General features: G+C 43.8%; 1 protein-coding gene across 1 annotated transcript in view; it reads left to right on the forward strand.

The window, feature by feature from the left end:
- Positions 1 to 16494, forward strand: part of BRINP1 (BMP/retinoic acid inducible neural specific 1) — a 267130-nt gene that overhangs the window by 96049 nt on the left and 154587 nt on the right. The window contains exon 2 of the mRNA XM_088467033.1: positions 13801 to 14056. Within this exon, the coding sequence (XP_088323159.1) occupies positions 13851 to 14056 (206 nt within the window). The 5' untranslated portion in view covers positions 13801 to 13850. The remainder of the gene's footprint in view (positions 1 to 13800; positions 14057 to 16494) is intronic.

Here is a 16494-nt window from a genome sequence, read left to right on the forward strand (position 1 = left end):
AAGAATTGTAAATCCTTATATCACAGCTCAATGTAGTTTGTAGGGAGGTGATAACTAATCTAAGGAATCTTCAGGTGGAGGGTCCCTGTGTGTTGTGGTTTAGTCAAAATATTACCAGTAGAATACAGATGTGAAGAGGGGTGATATTTTGGCTGGCACTCCTAGCATATGTTTAGTTCCTTCTTAAGTGTGCCTTCCTCTCCCATGTGAGATTACAGTACTTTATATTTCTTATGCTGCGTATCCACTAGTCGATATGCTCCATGAGCGATATCGTCTAGTGTGCACCCTGCAGTGATGAGCTCAATGTTGTTAACAATATCGTTCAGTGACGTCACCCTCCCTCATCCCCGTACTTGCAGGTTGCCCTGCAAGTACAGCCGCGTATCCCCTACACAATAAATTGGACCATTTGAATGATAACGTTATCGTTCATCGTCCGCAATATCGTGTAGTGGGTATGCCATCAACGACCAACGATGAACGCTCTCGCTGGTCGTTGACGATATCTCATCGCCCATACTTGCAGGGCAACCTGTCACATCAGGTTCTACAAGTACGGGGATGAGGAAGGGTGCCGTCACTGAACAATATTGTAAATGATATTGTTCACTGTGGATACTCAATGTCATTAATGACCAGCGGGAGTGCTCATCGTTGGCCATTGACGGCATACCCACTACACGATATCATTATTGTTCAAATCGTCCAATTTATCGTGTAGTGATACGTGGCTTTAGTTTGACAGTTCCTGTCTTTTGTGATGCTGGGCGCGAGAGCCGTGGGTGCCCATTGCTTATCTTAGATGTTGCGCCAAATGCACCGGATTTAAACCCGGCTAAAACCCAGGCAAACTGCTGGTGGGCAGTTTTGGCACCCTATTGCCCGACTTTGGGTGGATTTCTGACATAATGGGTGACCGCGGCACTTGCACCCAGCGACATAAACAATTAAATAGCTCCCGTCACTTTAGACAGGTGCTACAGCCACGAAAAAAACAATTAACTTCCCTCTATTTATTCACACACAACGTAAATGACTGCAGTACAGGATACTGATACTTGTGACATCAGACACATATTCTTATCATGCTGAGTTAGATCTTGAAATCAGAGTTTGTTACCAGAATTAGGATCCCATGTGTGGCTGTGCACACTTTCAAGTGTCTCTACTCACTCAATTCATACAGTTTCCTGATGTAGGAACTATGGCCCTGATTCAGACCCACTCGCAAGTGGGCGTACGCACGTTCGCCGTACGTAAAAAAATATTTAAATTCAAGCACTCGCTCGTTTTTTCTTACGCAGCTAAAAATCCGCCCCAAACTCAGGCGACCCCTCCTCTGACTAACGAGCGTGCCAAATAGCGAGCGTACATCCCCGAAATGGCTTGAAGGGAACGCACGCACAAGTACAAACCGGAAGTGGGACTGTCAGATTCCGATTACCTGCTCGTTTTTTCGGCCTACCTCCCTCAATCGTATCATACCAATCAATATATCAATTAGCTTAATTTTTTTTTTTTTTGTTTGAGCAAGAAATTGAAACAAAAAATCTGACATTGGATTGTGAAATTATTGTACAAATGGGTTACATTTGATCCTGGACCAAAAGGCAAAAACTGGCAAAAAACAAGAAAAATGAAAAAAAAAGAAATGGGCTCTTTAAGGAACGTTTAAAAAATCATATAACGAGGCAAATTCAAGAGGTAAAAATAAAATGGTGCGAAAATTAAAACATGATGACATTATTGTTACAATAGGCCCTAACCACCAAATTGAGGGCAAAATAAAGCCCCACAAATGTACGCAAATTGATTGTGTCATCCTGACATTAGCAGCTCTGAGTTCCACCTGCGTACGGTTTTGTGCTATCCCAAAAAACTGATTTCAAAACACATACCAAGCCAGTTTTCAATCCAACACTAATTGCTTTTCAGCCCTCCCGCGATTAATCGCAACAACATCGTGGAGTCCCGGGACGGAGGAGAAGGCCATCGCCAATGTGGTCGAGTAATCCAGACCCTAAGCTGTGCGAGCATTTTGAAGGGAAAGAGGATCATCCAGTGACGTATGAGTCGGTACGAACACATTTTATGCTCGCATTTGCTAATGTATGTACGCCCCAAAAACGCCTCGCCACGCCTGCGTTTTTCCATCTCCACCCCCGTCAACACCCAAAAACGCCCTGTTCTGTCAATCACATTTGACATGTCACTTCCTGTACGGTATTTGACGAACGAGACCCAAAAAACTCGCAATCTGCCGTACGCACATGCGCAGTGTTACACCGACGCATGCGCGGTTATTCAACATCGGAACGCAACGAGCGTACTGCTGTTTGCGAGTGGCTCTGAATGAGGGCCTATATTGCCCAATGTGCTTTTATTAAAGTGAGTAAATATTTTCTAAAAGGATAAATGCTGTTTTCACTGGGTTAAGGAGTTCTACTGAGTTATCAAAGTTGTCTCAGAACAGGTCAGCGAGTAAACTTGCTTCTTCCATCCTATTCTATTTCCCCTTAGAAGTACAGGGCCTGATTCAGAGTTGGGAATACAGAGAGAAACAGCACTTAACTGTGTGCCTGGACAAACCATGTTGCAATGCAAGGGGTGTAAATACATATATTTTTTTTTGCATGTAGGCTAAATACTGGCTGCTTTTACATGTAGCCCACAAATACCTCACAGCTTTATTATTACTCTACAATTTAGATGTCAGTTTGGACACCTCCCTCCCAAATCTAAATATCTCTGTACATTTTAAATCTGTCCCACCTGCAGTGCAGCATGGTTTAACCAAGATGATCAGTTGAGAGAGATATCTCACTCTGGGCCTGATTGAGAGCTGGACGCTATTTGCGCTCGCTCGTTCAGAAAAAGGGGCCGGCTATTAAAATTGAGCGCTCGCTCTTTGCGGTCTGTTGACGCCTCTATGTCTGAGCGAGCAAACGAAACATGCGCTCGCTATTTTGTAAAGACGCCCCCTGGCCGCTCGCATCCTACGTCATCTCCGCTATTTATTTGATCAATCGAGTACATCGAAAGGCATCTGAACTGCTCGCAGTGCTTGTGGTAGGATTTTCCTACCGCAATCATGCGAACAGTTCAGGCTAAGAAACAACCAAGTGACGTGGTCGATGACGCTGCTTTGTTAATTATGCACACCCTTAAAACGCCCGACTTGACCATTTGGCACGCCTGCGTTTGGATCACCACTCCCCGTTTTCAAGCATCTTCCCCTGTTACCACCCACAAACGCCTCATCCTGTCACTCAAATTAGCAGGCACTGGTTGGCGCATGCGAACGAGCGGCCGCTTACTAGCAGCTCTGAATCAGGCCCTCTGGCCCTCATTCAGAGGCACTCGCAAAATGCGAGCACTCATTCTGAATGAGGGCGGCCGCTTGGATTTTGAAGTGCCACCCGCAGCTTTAGCAACCGACCAGGTTGATGGTCGCGATGGTCAAGACCATCGGGGCTTGCGACAAGACCCTAAGGTTGGGTCTCGGCAACCACAAGCCCCAGGGAGCTTCCTGCTCTGATCGAGCAGGAAGCTCCCCACTTGCATCACTGCTGATGTCAGTGCGGCCGCCCACAAAACGGCAGGCGTTCCCGTTTGTGAAACCACCCCCCCGCCATGCCTACAAAATGGGTCGAGCTGTCAATCAACATCGACAGCCGCCCCTTTTGTAGTGAGCTCCGGAGCAGGAGAATTTCTCTCTCGCTCCGGGGCTTGCGCACGCGCAGTGCAGCCGCTGTGCAGGGCCTAAACATCGACCCGGTAGTGAGCGCTCAGCGCTTGCGACCGGGTCTGAATGAGGTCCTCTATTCCCAACTCTAAATCAGGACCACAGTACAATGTCCTGCACAATAGCAATATTGAATGATTTCCACCAGAATGCAACATATTAGAAGCCTATTTGTCACAGGCTAGAAGCCTATATTATTATCTAAGCCCACTCCCAAGGGTAATGGCTATCACAGGTAGCAGGGACTCCTGCAATACTTCCCCATGCATATTTGTCATAGACAGTGCGTCCTCTTTCCTTTGATAGCTAAAACCATCTCAGGATCGTGTGAGCCACAATTGCTCACAGGAAAAAATGTTCTGATGAAGTTACCTGTAACCTGTGTAACAAAACACATAAGAACTCTGGGCCTGATTTCAGCAAGGAACGCAGTTGCTTTTACGCACGCAATCGGACGAATGTTGCATCGCAGTGCGTGAACTGGCCACTGCGATGGGAACTGCGATCGTCGTAAACAATTACTGAGTAAGGTTAACTGGTACGCGGTTGTACCGATGTTTTGCAGTCTTGCTAACCATTACGGATGTGCGTGTAAACTAATGTGGGCATCCCTATGTAGTGCTGCGGCGGTATTGCGATCGCTTTGGATTAGCATACTATCGCACTGAACTGCGTGCGTACGCTATATTGCATTCCTTGCTGAATCAGGCCCTCTACCAGATGCAGTTCACTGAGTACCTGATTCAGTTGCGTGCACTGCTGAACGCAGATTTCTGATTATCGGGAATATGTGCGTGTGTAGAACCCATTCTGCTAGTGTGCAGAATGGGTACTGCTAGGATGCACGCAAATCCTTGAATGCGGTTTCCGGGAGAGGCCAGCCCAGGGACTGCGTGGACGTATGCAGTTTGCTGGGCTCGCAAGCCAGCCAACCTGAGTAAGCTGAGGCTTAATCAGCTGGCCGGCAGCCCAGCGCCACTTACTATCGTGACCATCGACCACCGGTGGACGCAATGGTCTCGATGGTGATCCCAGCCTGCGACCTCCGTCGGGGGTGTCATACACTTCCTGATGCATTTGCATAATAGCAAGGATCGCAATTCTCACAAATGAATCACCTGGATTTTTATTGGATTTTTAAAGACTGTTATTCTTCTAAAAAACTTTCCTGGATCGTAAGGGCAATTACTGTAGTGTATATCAAGGTTACCATCACACAGACTTCACTTTCATTAGACCATTGTGCGAATGGGTGGTCAGCATGAATAAAACACAGATAAGTTTGTCTGGCAGTAAGAGGACATGTTACACCCCAACAATGGGGGCATAAAGGGCCCACCGGGGGAATGCAGTAATAGGGGTGTGGTCATCCACCAGAGGGGGTATGGCCAGACACCATAGTTGCTTGGCTAACCATTAGACAAATATTGGTGTAATTTCTATAGAACCAAACCAAGGACCATTGTTTATCAGTGGTCCTGTTTCACCAGGTAACTGACCTTCTAATAGAGTAACAATGTACAATTTAGTGCATAGTCTGGAACATGACCCTTAGAGGAGAGGGAGGCGCCCTCTGGCTGTGGGGCCTGCCAGGGATTTCCCCTGTACCCCTGTGGGCTAGTCCAACTCTGAACCCCAAAAAGGAATTTTAAAAGGTCCCTTATATATTTTGGTCCTCAACTTATCTCTCCTTCTCTAGGTGTTTACGCCATACTTCATAAATCATGTAGTTGTAGAAGATATCAAGAAGGAGACTATTAAAATGTGATAATAGCCTGGAGTATTTAAACCAGTATAGATTCATCATGTAAATTACAGAACACTGTATTATTGACAATAGAATTCTCTGGTATTTCTACAGTAGCACGAAACAGTGAAAAGAAAAACAAATTGTACATCCACAGTTCACAGTAGTATTTTTTATACATTAATTTCTTCTTAGTAATTACAGTACACAAGCCTCATATTTCAGGCAACACAAAATTAATATCTTGCATATTGAGGCCTAATCTATTTTCTACACATAAAATCATGTATCTAATTAATAATCCCCTAGGCAGTTATATAATATCTTACATAAATATGCACTGATGTTATCATTACAGTTATACATTTCTACTCCATTTTGTAAATCATATTCTGTACTGAAGTCAAATTAAATCAAATGTATTAACCTCCGAAAAACTTAGTTTTTTAGATCTGGGGTCCCGATAGCTAACGTCATCATTTCATGGAGTTAGCCGATCTAGCCTATTGGTTACATTGTCGTATAAGTTTGGATCCCTCTACGGTAATGGCCTCATGCGCGGCCCAATGCCAGGACAAAAGCGTGGAAGTAAAGACGTCGCCGGAACAGCAAGGAGTTGCCCAGGGTTACACACTTTGATACATTCTGGAGATCTGCTATGTGGTTGCTTCACAATAAGTGGCAATATCAAACAGTATGTAGGGAATTCTAATGAATATTGATACATGTGCTCCTAAGTGTTAAACTGGCTAAATACAACTTTTATAAGTTTATGGCAATTGTCTATTCATTATTTGATTATCAGTGGTTAGTCTGATTTGCCAAGCCTTGTAGAAATTTGTTGGACCCCAATCAAGTAAATTTATATAAATTTCTGCTTAAAAGAGATTGTGACCCTGAACTATATTTGTTTTGCCAATTTCAGAATGACCCAAATTTGCAGGGCAAAACTGTAAGTGGGTGTATGAGATAGTTCAGCCTTTGTGGATTATTTGCAATGATGTGCAGATCTGTAGGACAAATCAAATTTTTTTTTGCAGGATATTATACAGAAATCATCTGGAGATTGAACATATTTGTTTCTGCAGGGTGCCACGCTGTATTTTAGAGGTGTGAATCTGATGTGACATTTGTACTGCTTCAGAGGAGAGAACATCCATATCTTTACTGCAAATAAAATGTAATTTGGCTGATGCAGGCGTCAATTTGTGTAGCATAATAATATACGTAACATCACTCTGTGCATGGCCAGGGAAGCATCTGCAGGCATTTTCGCATATGAAGATTTGCATGATTGTGGCACTTATGCCCACTTTGCACATGATGAGCTGGGAGGGGGATGGAAAGGGTTTACTAATGTAGGCAGATTGTGGTGCGTTTGTACAGTTGGTGTGTTTGCACAAGTGTGAAGAGATGCAGACAGGCACTAATATCCATACGTGTCTGGGAAAGCCACAACATCCAGTGGCCGAGGGTAGGTGCAATTGTGGTCTATATAAATATATCAACCTTGAAAAACTGCACAATCAGCAGCCTGGATGGGAGCTCCCAAAGTGTCACCTAACACCTTAAATCTACATCCAATACCACATTGGGATAATCCTTTCCAAGGCCCTGTCCACCTGGAAATACTTTAGTATGTAAACCACACCAAATGTACCATACAGAAATAAGAGTTTTGTGTCCATAAATGAGTTGACGAAATGTTCTTTCTCCAACAACCTCTATGTTTTCGTAGCAGTGAAACTTAGCACTGCCGAGTCTGACTTGGCAGTGCTAGTGTGCCTTCGTAACCTTGAGTCCACACAGGCACACAAAGCCCCAGTCAAAAGAAACCCTCTACGCAACTCAGGATTCCTTCCCATAGGGAAGGAGCAGGTGTGCGGAAGCAAACGCTATCTGAAGATGGCAAATACTTCCGCAGTCAAGCTCCAAAAATATTGTATTTTCGGAGCTTGATGAATTTAGGTTCCCATACTAGTGTATGGGGACACCGGGTCACATCAGGAGTGCAAAGTAAGCAGGAGATATCTGTGATATATCCTGCATTACCTTCATGATGAATGGCCCAGAACGTAATTTCTACAAATGTTGGTGAAAATTTTAATTTTCAACTAGAGATAAGCGGGTTCGGTTTTCTGAGAACTGGACCCATGCGAACTTTGTGATCCGGGCCGGGATTCGATTCTGGCTCAGGTTTTCCCACCTAACTCAGATCCCAAAACAAGGCAAAATGTCATCATCCTGCTGTCGGATTCTCGCGGGTTTTGGATTGTATATAAGTCCTTCCCCGTGGTGATCGGCACCATTTGCTTGCTGAGTCCTGGGCTGCCAGGGCTGTGCTTCATCCAAGGGGGGCTGTGTTGTCCAATACAGGGTTGTACAGAGCTGGGCTCTGTTGTCCAATACAGGGGTGTGTTGTGGTGGGCTTTGTTGTCCAATACAGGCAGGATGTGTTGTGCTCTGTCCAGGGGGCTGTGTTATTTATCATTGCTTTGCTAATCCAGGGGTGTTCTGTGCTGTCCATCAAGTGTGCTGTCCATCCAGTATGCTGTCCGTCCATTCTTTCCTCTCAAGAGTCATCAGAAATTTCAAGCAAGAGGGAGGCAGGATGATACTAATATCCCCTACCTGGCCCAGGAGGCTTTGGTTTTCTGATCTGACACAGCTATCTGTAGACAGTCCACTTCCACCCTCTAAGACAGGATTTGCTAATGCAGGGTCTCTGTCTTTACCAGGATTTACTTCAGCTGGCTTTGACGGCATAGCTCTTGAGTCATCAGTCATACAGGCCAGGGGTTTCTCAGCTACTGTGATTCAGACGATGCTAAGAGCAAGGAAGCCTGCTTCTGCTTGCATCTATCACAGGATTTGGCGGTTGTTTTTTCTTTGGTGTTCCCACAGAAAATATGACCCTAAAGTTTTCAGGGTAGCAAGAATACTAGGTTCTCTTCAGGCTGGATTAGACTTAGGTCTTCATCTGGCTACCTTGAGAGTCCAAGTTTCGGCTTTGACAGTTTGGTTCCAGTGCAAGATTGCTCCTCTGCCGGATGTTAGAACATTATTACAGGGGGGTTTGCGGCTGCAACTTCCATTTCTCCCACCGGTGGCACCGTGGGATTTGTCTTTGGTTCTCAGGGCACTGCAATCGCATCTCTTTGAACTCTTGTATAAGGTGGACTTGAGAAGGTTGACTGCGAAGACACTTTTTCTTCTTGCCATCTCTTCAGCTCATAGATTTTCTGACTTAGTAGCATTGTGATGTCGTACTTCATATTTGATCTTTCATCTAAATAGAGCGGTCCTCCATACTAAGGCTGGCTACCTCCCAAAGGTTGTTTCCCGTTTCCATATAAATGAGGAAATTGTAGTTCCGGCCTTCAAGTCTACAGACCTGTCTACAGGTGAAGCTTCCTTGGATGTGGTTCAAGTGCTCCATTGTTACGTAGATCGGACCAGTTCCATCAGGAAATCAGATTCTCTCTTTGTGCTATATGGATTTCACAAGAGGTTGGCCTGCAAACAAACAGATGTTGGCTCGCTGGCTTCGTATAGCTATTTCTCATGTCTATACACAGGCCGGGCTCCCTGTTCCTAACAAGATGACAGCACATTCTACTTGGTCTGTTGGACCATTGTGGGCGGTAAGACATGGCACCTTGGCTGAACAGCTTTGCAAGGCAGCCACTTGGTCTTCCATTAATACATTTATCAAATTCTTTGCTTTTGATACGTTTGCCTCCCAGGATGCTTCCTTTGGGCAGTGGATTCTCCTCTCTGCAGGAGGGCCCCCACCCTTAAGGGAACGTCCCCAAGGTAGATCCTGTGGACCCTATGGAACCCAAAGAAGAAATACAGAATTATGGTATAGAATACCATGGATAATTATTTTTCTTCGAGGCCCATAGGGTCCACAGGGCACCCACCCTGACGCATCTGGCTTCAGTTGGGATTTGTTCTTCAGCCTTTTTTCACAGATGCCCTCTTCTTATGTTGAGTGTTGCTTGTGCAATCTTTCTTCCTTCTCCACTCTCTGTCTCTTGTCGTTAGGCTTGGTTACAAACTGAATGCCTGTGGCTGGGGGCGGGGTATATGGGGAGGAGGACCAGTGCATGCTGGGAGCTCCAAAGCTTTGTTGTTTGGTGCATTAGATGCAATCCAACTACATACCCTAAGGTAGATCCTGTGGACTCTATGGACCTCGAAGAAAAATAATTATCCAAGGTACAGTATGTTATACCAATATTCTGTAATTTGCAAGGGGGAGCAAGTATGACAGTAGTCACCCAGTTGCACAGCGGATCACTGATGCCATAACATCTATGCTGGTATTAGATGTGCATCCGATATCCACCATTAGTGCAGTGGGTTTTAGACAGTTAATGAATAGACCCCCAAAAGTCATCCCAAACTGACCATTCCACCTCCATAAAAACAATTGTAGAATCTTGGCTTCACAAGTATTAAATGAAGTTATTAAGAAAAGCAGATAGCAAAGATTAAGAAAACAGATAACTAATTCCTTCTGTCTTAGGTTAGGTTAAATAGTGTTTAAAAAGACAGCAATAATACAGAGCCAAAGCTGGTATAGGATAGATGCATAACCAACGTATGCATAATTTATCTATTTATTGCTATAATTTATCGGCATAGCGCCACCATATTACAAAGCACTTTCCGCAGAATATTAAACCATTCACTCAGACTCTGTTCCTTTGGATTTCCCACTGAAGCTTCTAGTCTACCTAATGTACAGAAAATGGCACTCTTTGTAGCTGGATGTCTTAAACGTACCAATTTAAGTAAAATGCACAGATAAGTAGCTTTGTAGCAGGAGTTTGGAGTGGATTAAACATACCAATTTAAATATAATGTACATATGCTTAGCTGATGGTATCTGGTTTTTGTAGTGGGTTAAATATCCCAATTTAAATATAATTCACAGATATGTAGATGTTTGTATCTGAAATTTGAATGGTGTTAAACATGCCTATTTAAGTATAAAACACAGATGTGTAGCTGTTTGTAAGTTAAAAGTGTAGAGAGGATTAGATAATATCACAGCCTCCATAAAATAACATACATACTGTATATATAGTATCTGTTCTTCCATTCTTTTGTATCAGGTAATTTGGTTGCTTTGGGTTTAAGTTACAGAGAGCAGATTAAATACATTTCTGTAATGCTGCTTGTTTGTCTTTACTGTACGTATTGGATTTAAAATAAGGACATTTATTCCATTATCTATCCAAAGAAAGCCTCAGCTATCCTGAAACAGAAAACCAATATACAATACTTGAAATTTGACGTGAAGGGAAAATAAACTTGCATTCATGACGTGGTCAGGGTAATTTTTTATTAGCCAATTGTCTAGCAGCAATCTGAGAGAGTATATCTAAGGCTTACTTTATTATCAAATTCTTCTATGATCCATTATTGACACATAATTTGACTGATGGAATTTAAATGGTCAAGCATAATTAACTTTCTGTCCTTAGTATATGACATTAGGTTAAAACATCTAGATTAAAGGTCTGTTTTGAAAATGTACCTTAGGGCCCTTATACTGTACTGTATGTTAAATAAAACCTTCAAAGAGTACACACACCCTTTATACTGATATTCTACCTTGTAGTACAGAATGAATGCAGGAGATAAAATAGATGGGGCTAGTGTATGCATGAATTTTGTAGATATGTGTACAATTCGTGGTGATATACCAGTTATAAAAATAGACACCAGCGGAATCCACATACAGCAGACACCAGATCCTGAGGAAGCCTATTAGGTGAAACGCGTAGATGACAGTGGAGGGGAACCTGTTCGATGTCTGCAGAACGTGAGGTACCCCAAGTTTGCCAGCAAACTATTCTTACTGACTGGATTTCACACACCATCCTCTATCAGGATTTATTCTGGATCAAGTGAGACTGTTTATATGACCCGCAGTGTTATTTATTGATTGATTTTTTTCTGGACTCTATGTCGGGATTATATATCCTATCAATATAATTTTTTTGGATTCACCCAGATACACATCTAGCCATAAGGAGACAGAGTAAAATGCTCATAAGTGTGTCTGCCCCTTTTTATTCATTAGCAGATCTCATTGAGGTACTGCATTGTATGTTTTATGTTATATGTTTTATGTTGTGAGTCTGTAAGTGTTTTACTTATACCGGTATTACCTGTTTTACTCACATATCTACTATGATATAAATAAATTCATGTATATTTAGTATATATTGCTTGGTGTTATTTATAACAATCGTACTGCACAGGAAGCCCTAGAGGTTATTTGTTTTTATTTTGTGTAGCTACAGCAGACAGCCCAAATATTTAACCAGGTATTTGGTTGATTGAAGTGTAGTACAGGTTTTTGTACAGCTGTACTCAAAGTTATACTCTTAGTAGACCTAAAAAGAGCGGTGCTTTAGCGGAACTTACAGAGGACCAGACGTTCATTTATGAGGGTAACAGTGCAGCAAGTAGCCATATTTGCAGGATACTTGCAGGGTCACTGCAGCTAAGTGGGACACATCCATGTTCCACTGTGGCGCTCAAACACAGTAACAAGATGTCATTGTGCACGTGCAGAAGACCAAATGGCTGTCATCTTGGTAAAGGAGAATGCTTCACTTATGGAGCATTCATGTAAACAATGCTGTAGCACACTCCATGGACGAGATGCTAGACGCATCGCATCCGGGATGCATCACCCTTCGCATGCATGGCGGCATTTGCAACGTCGGTATGCATGATGAACACCGCAAAGAACAGCTCTCTCGGTAAGAGCGGCCATTCGTGTCTATGACCCAGAAGCCCCTCTGGCATTATTCTGTGCTTGCGCAGAAGGACACGCGCGCCGCATGGGGTGCTGGGAGGGATTTGATTGGATCCCTCTCACAGCACTCACCCGATAGGCTTCTATAGGGTAATGCCATCAGGAAGATGGTGTTACCCACCGCAACCAAGCCCCGGAGTACATCGCATTCCTGGCCTTGGTGCATATGAGAAATGTGGTCAAACCAGCATTTTCGTGGTTTGAGCGCATTTCTACCTTTGCGGCATCCCGACCCATATTTCAACAAACGTTAGTGCTTAGAAATCTTCCCTATTATTAACAGTTATATAAAAGATATTATGACATTATTAGTACATAGGGCCCCATTTAACAAAAATGCATAACACCTTTAGCATTTGCTAAATGTGTTATGTCATCCTTTCTGTATTTAACAAACAGCAGTAATCTTTAGATGGTGAGAGCAATGCTGTCCCCATTGCCAATGGCAATGGGGACCCGGCAGCAGTCCTTCTGGCTTCAGCGTAGCCTTCCAGGCACTGCTGAGCCCACACCAAGTTAATCAGACTGACCATCGCCCATGCGCTTTACAGCGTAGCCCATCGCTGGCAGCGATAGCCTGCCAGCAGGTGAGTGGTGGAAGTTGTTGATGAGGAGGACGTTGCTGGACCTTGCCGGAGGGGTAAGTAATGATGAATACCAGTGACACATTCTTTTGTATCACTGCAACACTAAACGTAATATGCTTCTGGTATAAAGGATTGTTGTTAAATGGGGCCGATAGTAAGGCATTTGTAGAAGGTGGCAGTATACGGTGTTCATTATAATTATTATATTTTATTTATATGGTGCCATCAAATTTCTGTAGAGATAAATTGCAAAGATACACATACAATTCAATGTAAACAGGTGCAAACAAATAGTACAAGGGGAAAAATAAAACAATGAAAGATTTAGACAACTGAATGAATGACAGTTAAAAACAGTAACACTAAACAATCCATTGCACCAGAGGGGTGTACAGTAAGGATCAGTGTCGCTGACTGTGAGTGGGTGATAGACCAGGGAAAGAACAACAGGATGGAGGGCCCTGCTCAAGAGTGATGACAGTCCATGGATCATTTTATTAATTGCTGTTATTATAGTGGATGCTGTGTAGAATAAATTATTAAACTGCTGTTTAGAATATTCTATGTGACGTCATCAGTGATATTCTGAATTGTGTATTTGGTCACATTTATTAATGATGCCATTAGAAAATTCCAAATTGTGTGGGTAGCAATGGTTTGGGTGCAACTACAATACTTTTTTTTTTCATTTTTATCTGGATTTTGATAGCAATACTTTCATCAAAATTATTCCTGTTTCTGTTTATACAATTGGTCTCAGAAGTGTGACACTTTGTACTCTATTTAGTTATATTCTTATAAATAGCTAACCCCTTATTATACATATGTTTTGTTCTTATAACAATTCTTGTATTTGTCTCCCTTTTTCAAACAGGACTCCCGAAAATGGAGCAAGAATGAGAGGGGAGAAGCAGAGGGAGAAGCATGAGCTGGCGTCTAGTCAAGTTGCTCTCCTTCCTGTTTATTTGGGAGCAGATCACCGTGCAGGAATCATTCCAATCCCAGGAACATGTCTCCAAAGAGTTTGACTGGCTCATCTCTGATCGAGGTCCATTTCACCATTCTCGGAGTTACCTGTCCTTTGTGGAGAGGCATCGGCAGGGCTACTCAACTAGATACAAGATTTACAGGTCAGAGTCATTTATGTGATTATGTGGATTAGATTTCACCCACTGAATATCCAATCTCCGTTTACACCTATGTCCATTTCTTGATTGGTGAGTGAGTAACAGATTGAAATGTAAGTTGGCCTGAGCAAATATAGCGTACAAGCAGCCAAGAAGGTATATAGGCACAGACAGGAGAGTATGGATGATCTGCACATAGGAAGACCTGGGAAGAAATCTTTATTCACATTAAAAGCATGGCAATACCAGGAATGCCTTCATATAATCCGATCTGTTTTAGAAATTAAAGGGTTACTTTCAGCTTGAAAACATGCAATCTGGCAGTATTCCTAAGGCTGGGTACACACTGGCAGATATATTGGCCGATCAACTGATCGGCCAATATATCGGGTGCCCATCGGCCAGTGAGTACCAGCGATATGTCTGTGAACGACCTCGTTCACAGACATATCTCGTCAGCTATGCTGCACAGCCGATGCCCAATATATCTGCAGATATATTGGGGCATCGTGCTGTGTTTACGGGCGGTCTACCGCCTGGTCGTACACTTGAAGCGGCAGCTGCATATATACTTATTTATTTGTTTGTTTGTTTAAGAACATACATAACTTTATATTATATTTAAAATTGGCCACAATTTTTTGACACAGTTACTGAGTTTACCTCTTTAGGGAAATTGATAGCCTGTGTTTACAATAGAAATATACTATACAGTATGTCACATTTATATGTGTACAGAGTGAATGGAACTGCATTGTGGGAAAAAAAATTCTAATGTGTATATATATACTGCATATATATATATATATATATATATATATATAGCGATATGATCGGGTTAGGAGGTCCCTCTCCTGGGGTAGATGGACACCTCCAAACACACAGCAGCTAGGAAACAGCACACCAGTCCAGGTTTTCGTGAAAGCTAACCAAAGAATAGGTATATCACAGTGTCTCTGAACAAGCCTGCCTGCTTGTTCTCCCCAGTTGTGAAACCCTGAGCCATACCCTGACACAGCTTCTATGAGCCTCTTCCAGGTGCAGTCACTAATCAGCCTGCTCTCAGGCTGTAAGACCCAAACGACTGAAATGGCCTGGTCGATGGAGCCCTCCCTTATCTTGTCCCATCCACATCCACAGGACCCTTTAACCAGCTTTTACTTAAAGCCCAAAACTCCAACAAACACAAGCACAGACATTTCCTGGGGGTTTCAAAATACATATGCCAAGAAACTGGGACACACACATATATGCCATCCAACACTTTTCCAGTGCTTCTATCACAATATATACTTAAATATATATACAAATGAAGGCGGCACACTCAGGTCTTATACCAGGAATTAACATAGAGATGTCTCTAGATGATTTCAACGTTTCAGTTTGTCCTTTGTCAAGAACAAGCAAAATACAAACATTTTTGCGGGGTTATAAATTGAAGGATCTGGAATTGACTAAAAAGAAAGTCTTGGATCAGACACGTAGTGACATTTTGAAGACCTCGTTGACCGATAAGAAGACCATTCAGAACAGGATGTTCTTTATTAGTGAATTTAATACCTCCAGCAACTTTTTTAAAAAATCGGGTAAAAAATTATGGCCAATTGTGAACACAGGGCCTGATTCAGACCCGCTCGTGAGCGGGTCGATGTTGCCCAAGTGCGCATGTGCACGACGGAGGCGGCTCCGTCGTGCGCATGCGCGAGACCCGAATAACGATGGCCAAGCCGTTGTTATGGGACTAGCACCAAAGGGGGCGTGCTGTCGATGGTGATTGACAGCACGCCCCCTTTGGTGGGCGTGCCAGGGGCGTGGCTGCACAGACGGAGGAGTTCCCATGGGAACGCCTACCGTCTGGGGCCGGCCCCACTGACATCACTAGTGATGTCAGTGGGAGTGCTTTTGGCTCTGATAGAGCAAAAAAGCACTCCAGGGCTTGCGGCAGCGAGACCCTACCGTAAGGGTCTCGTCGCAAGCCCGATGGTCGCGATGGTCTTGACCATCGTGACAATCATTTTGGCCGCTCGCTATAGCTGTGGGTGGTCACCCACAGCTATGCGAGTGGCCAGAAGGCCGCTCCAAAAAGGAGCAGGGACGGCCCTGATTCAGAGCGAGCGCTCTGTCAGAGCGTCCGGCTCTGAATCAGGGCCACAGATCCCTCTCTTAAACATGATGTGCTACAAGAGAGGTAGAAATTTGCGTGATTGGTTGGTCTATGGCAGTGGCGTAACTAGGGCAGGGCGAGCGGGGTGCGTGCCGTGGGACCGGCGGCGCGGGGGGGTTCCGCCGGCCACGGTACCGGCCTGCCAGCCATAGTTAGCCAGTGTATCGCCAACCGTAATGAGTGCGGTCAGTGCTACACATTTACACAGGACCGGCGCTAGGCTTCCAGCGCCGGTCCTGTGCTGCACAGCTGAGCCCGTTCCCTCCCACTGAGCGCT

This window comes from Taudactylus pleione, unplaced genomic scaffold (genome assembly GCF_031769625.1).
Source record: "Taudactylus pleione unplaced genomic scaffold, aTauple2 ptg000009l, whole genome shotgun sequence".
Classification (NCBI taxonomy): Eukaryota; Metazoa; Chordata; class Amphibia; order Anura; family Myobatrachidae; genus Taudactylus; species Taudactylus pleione.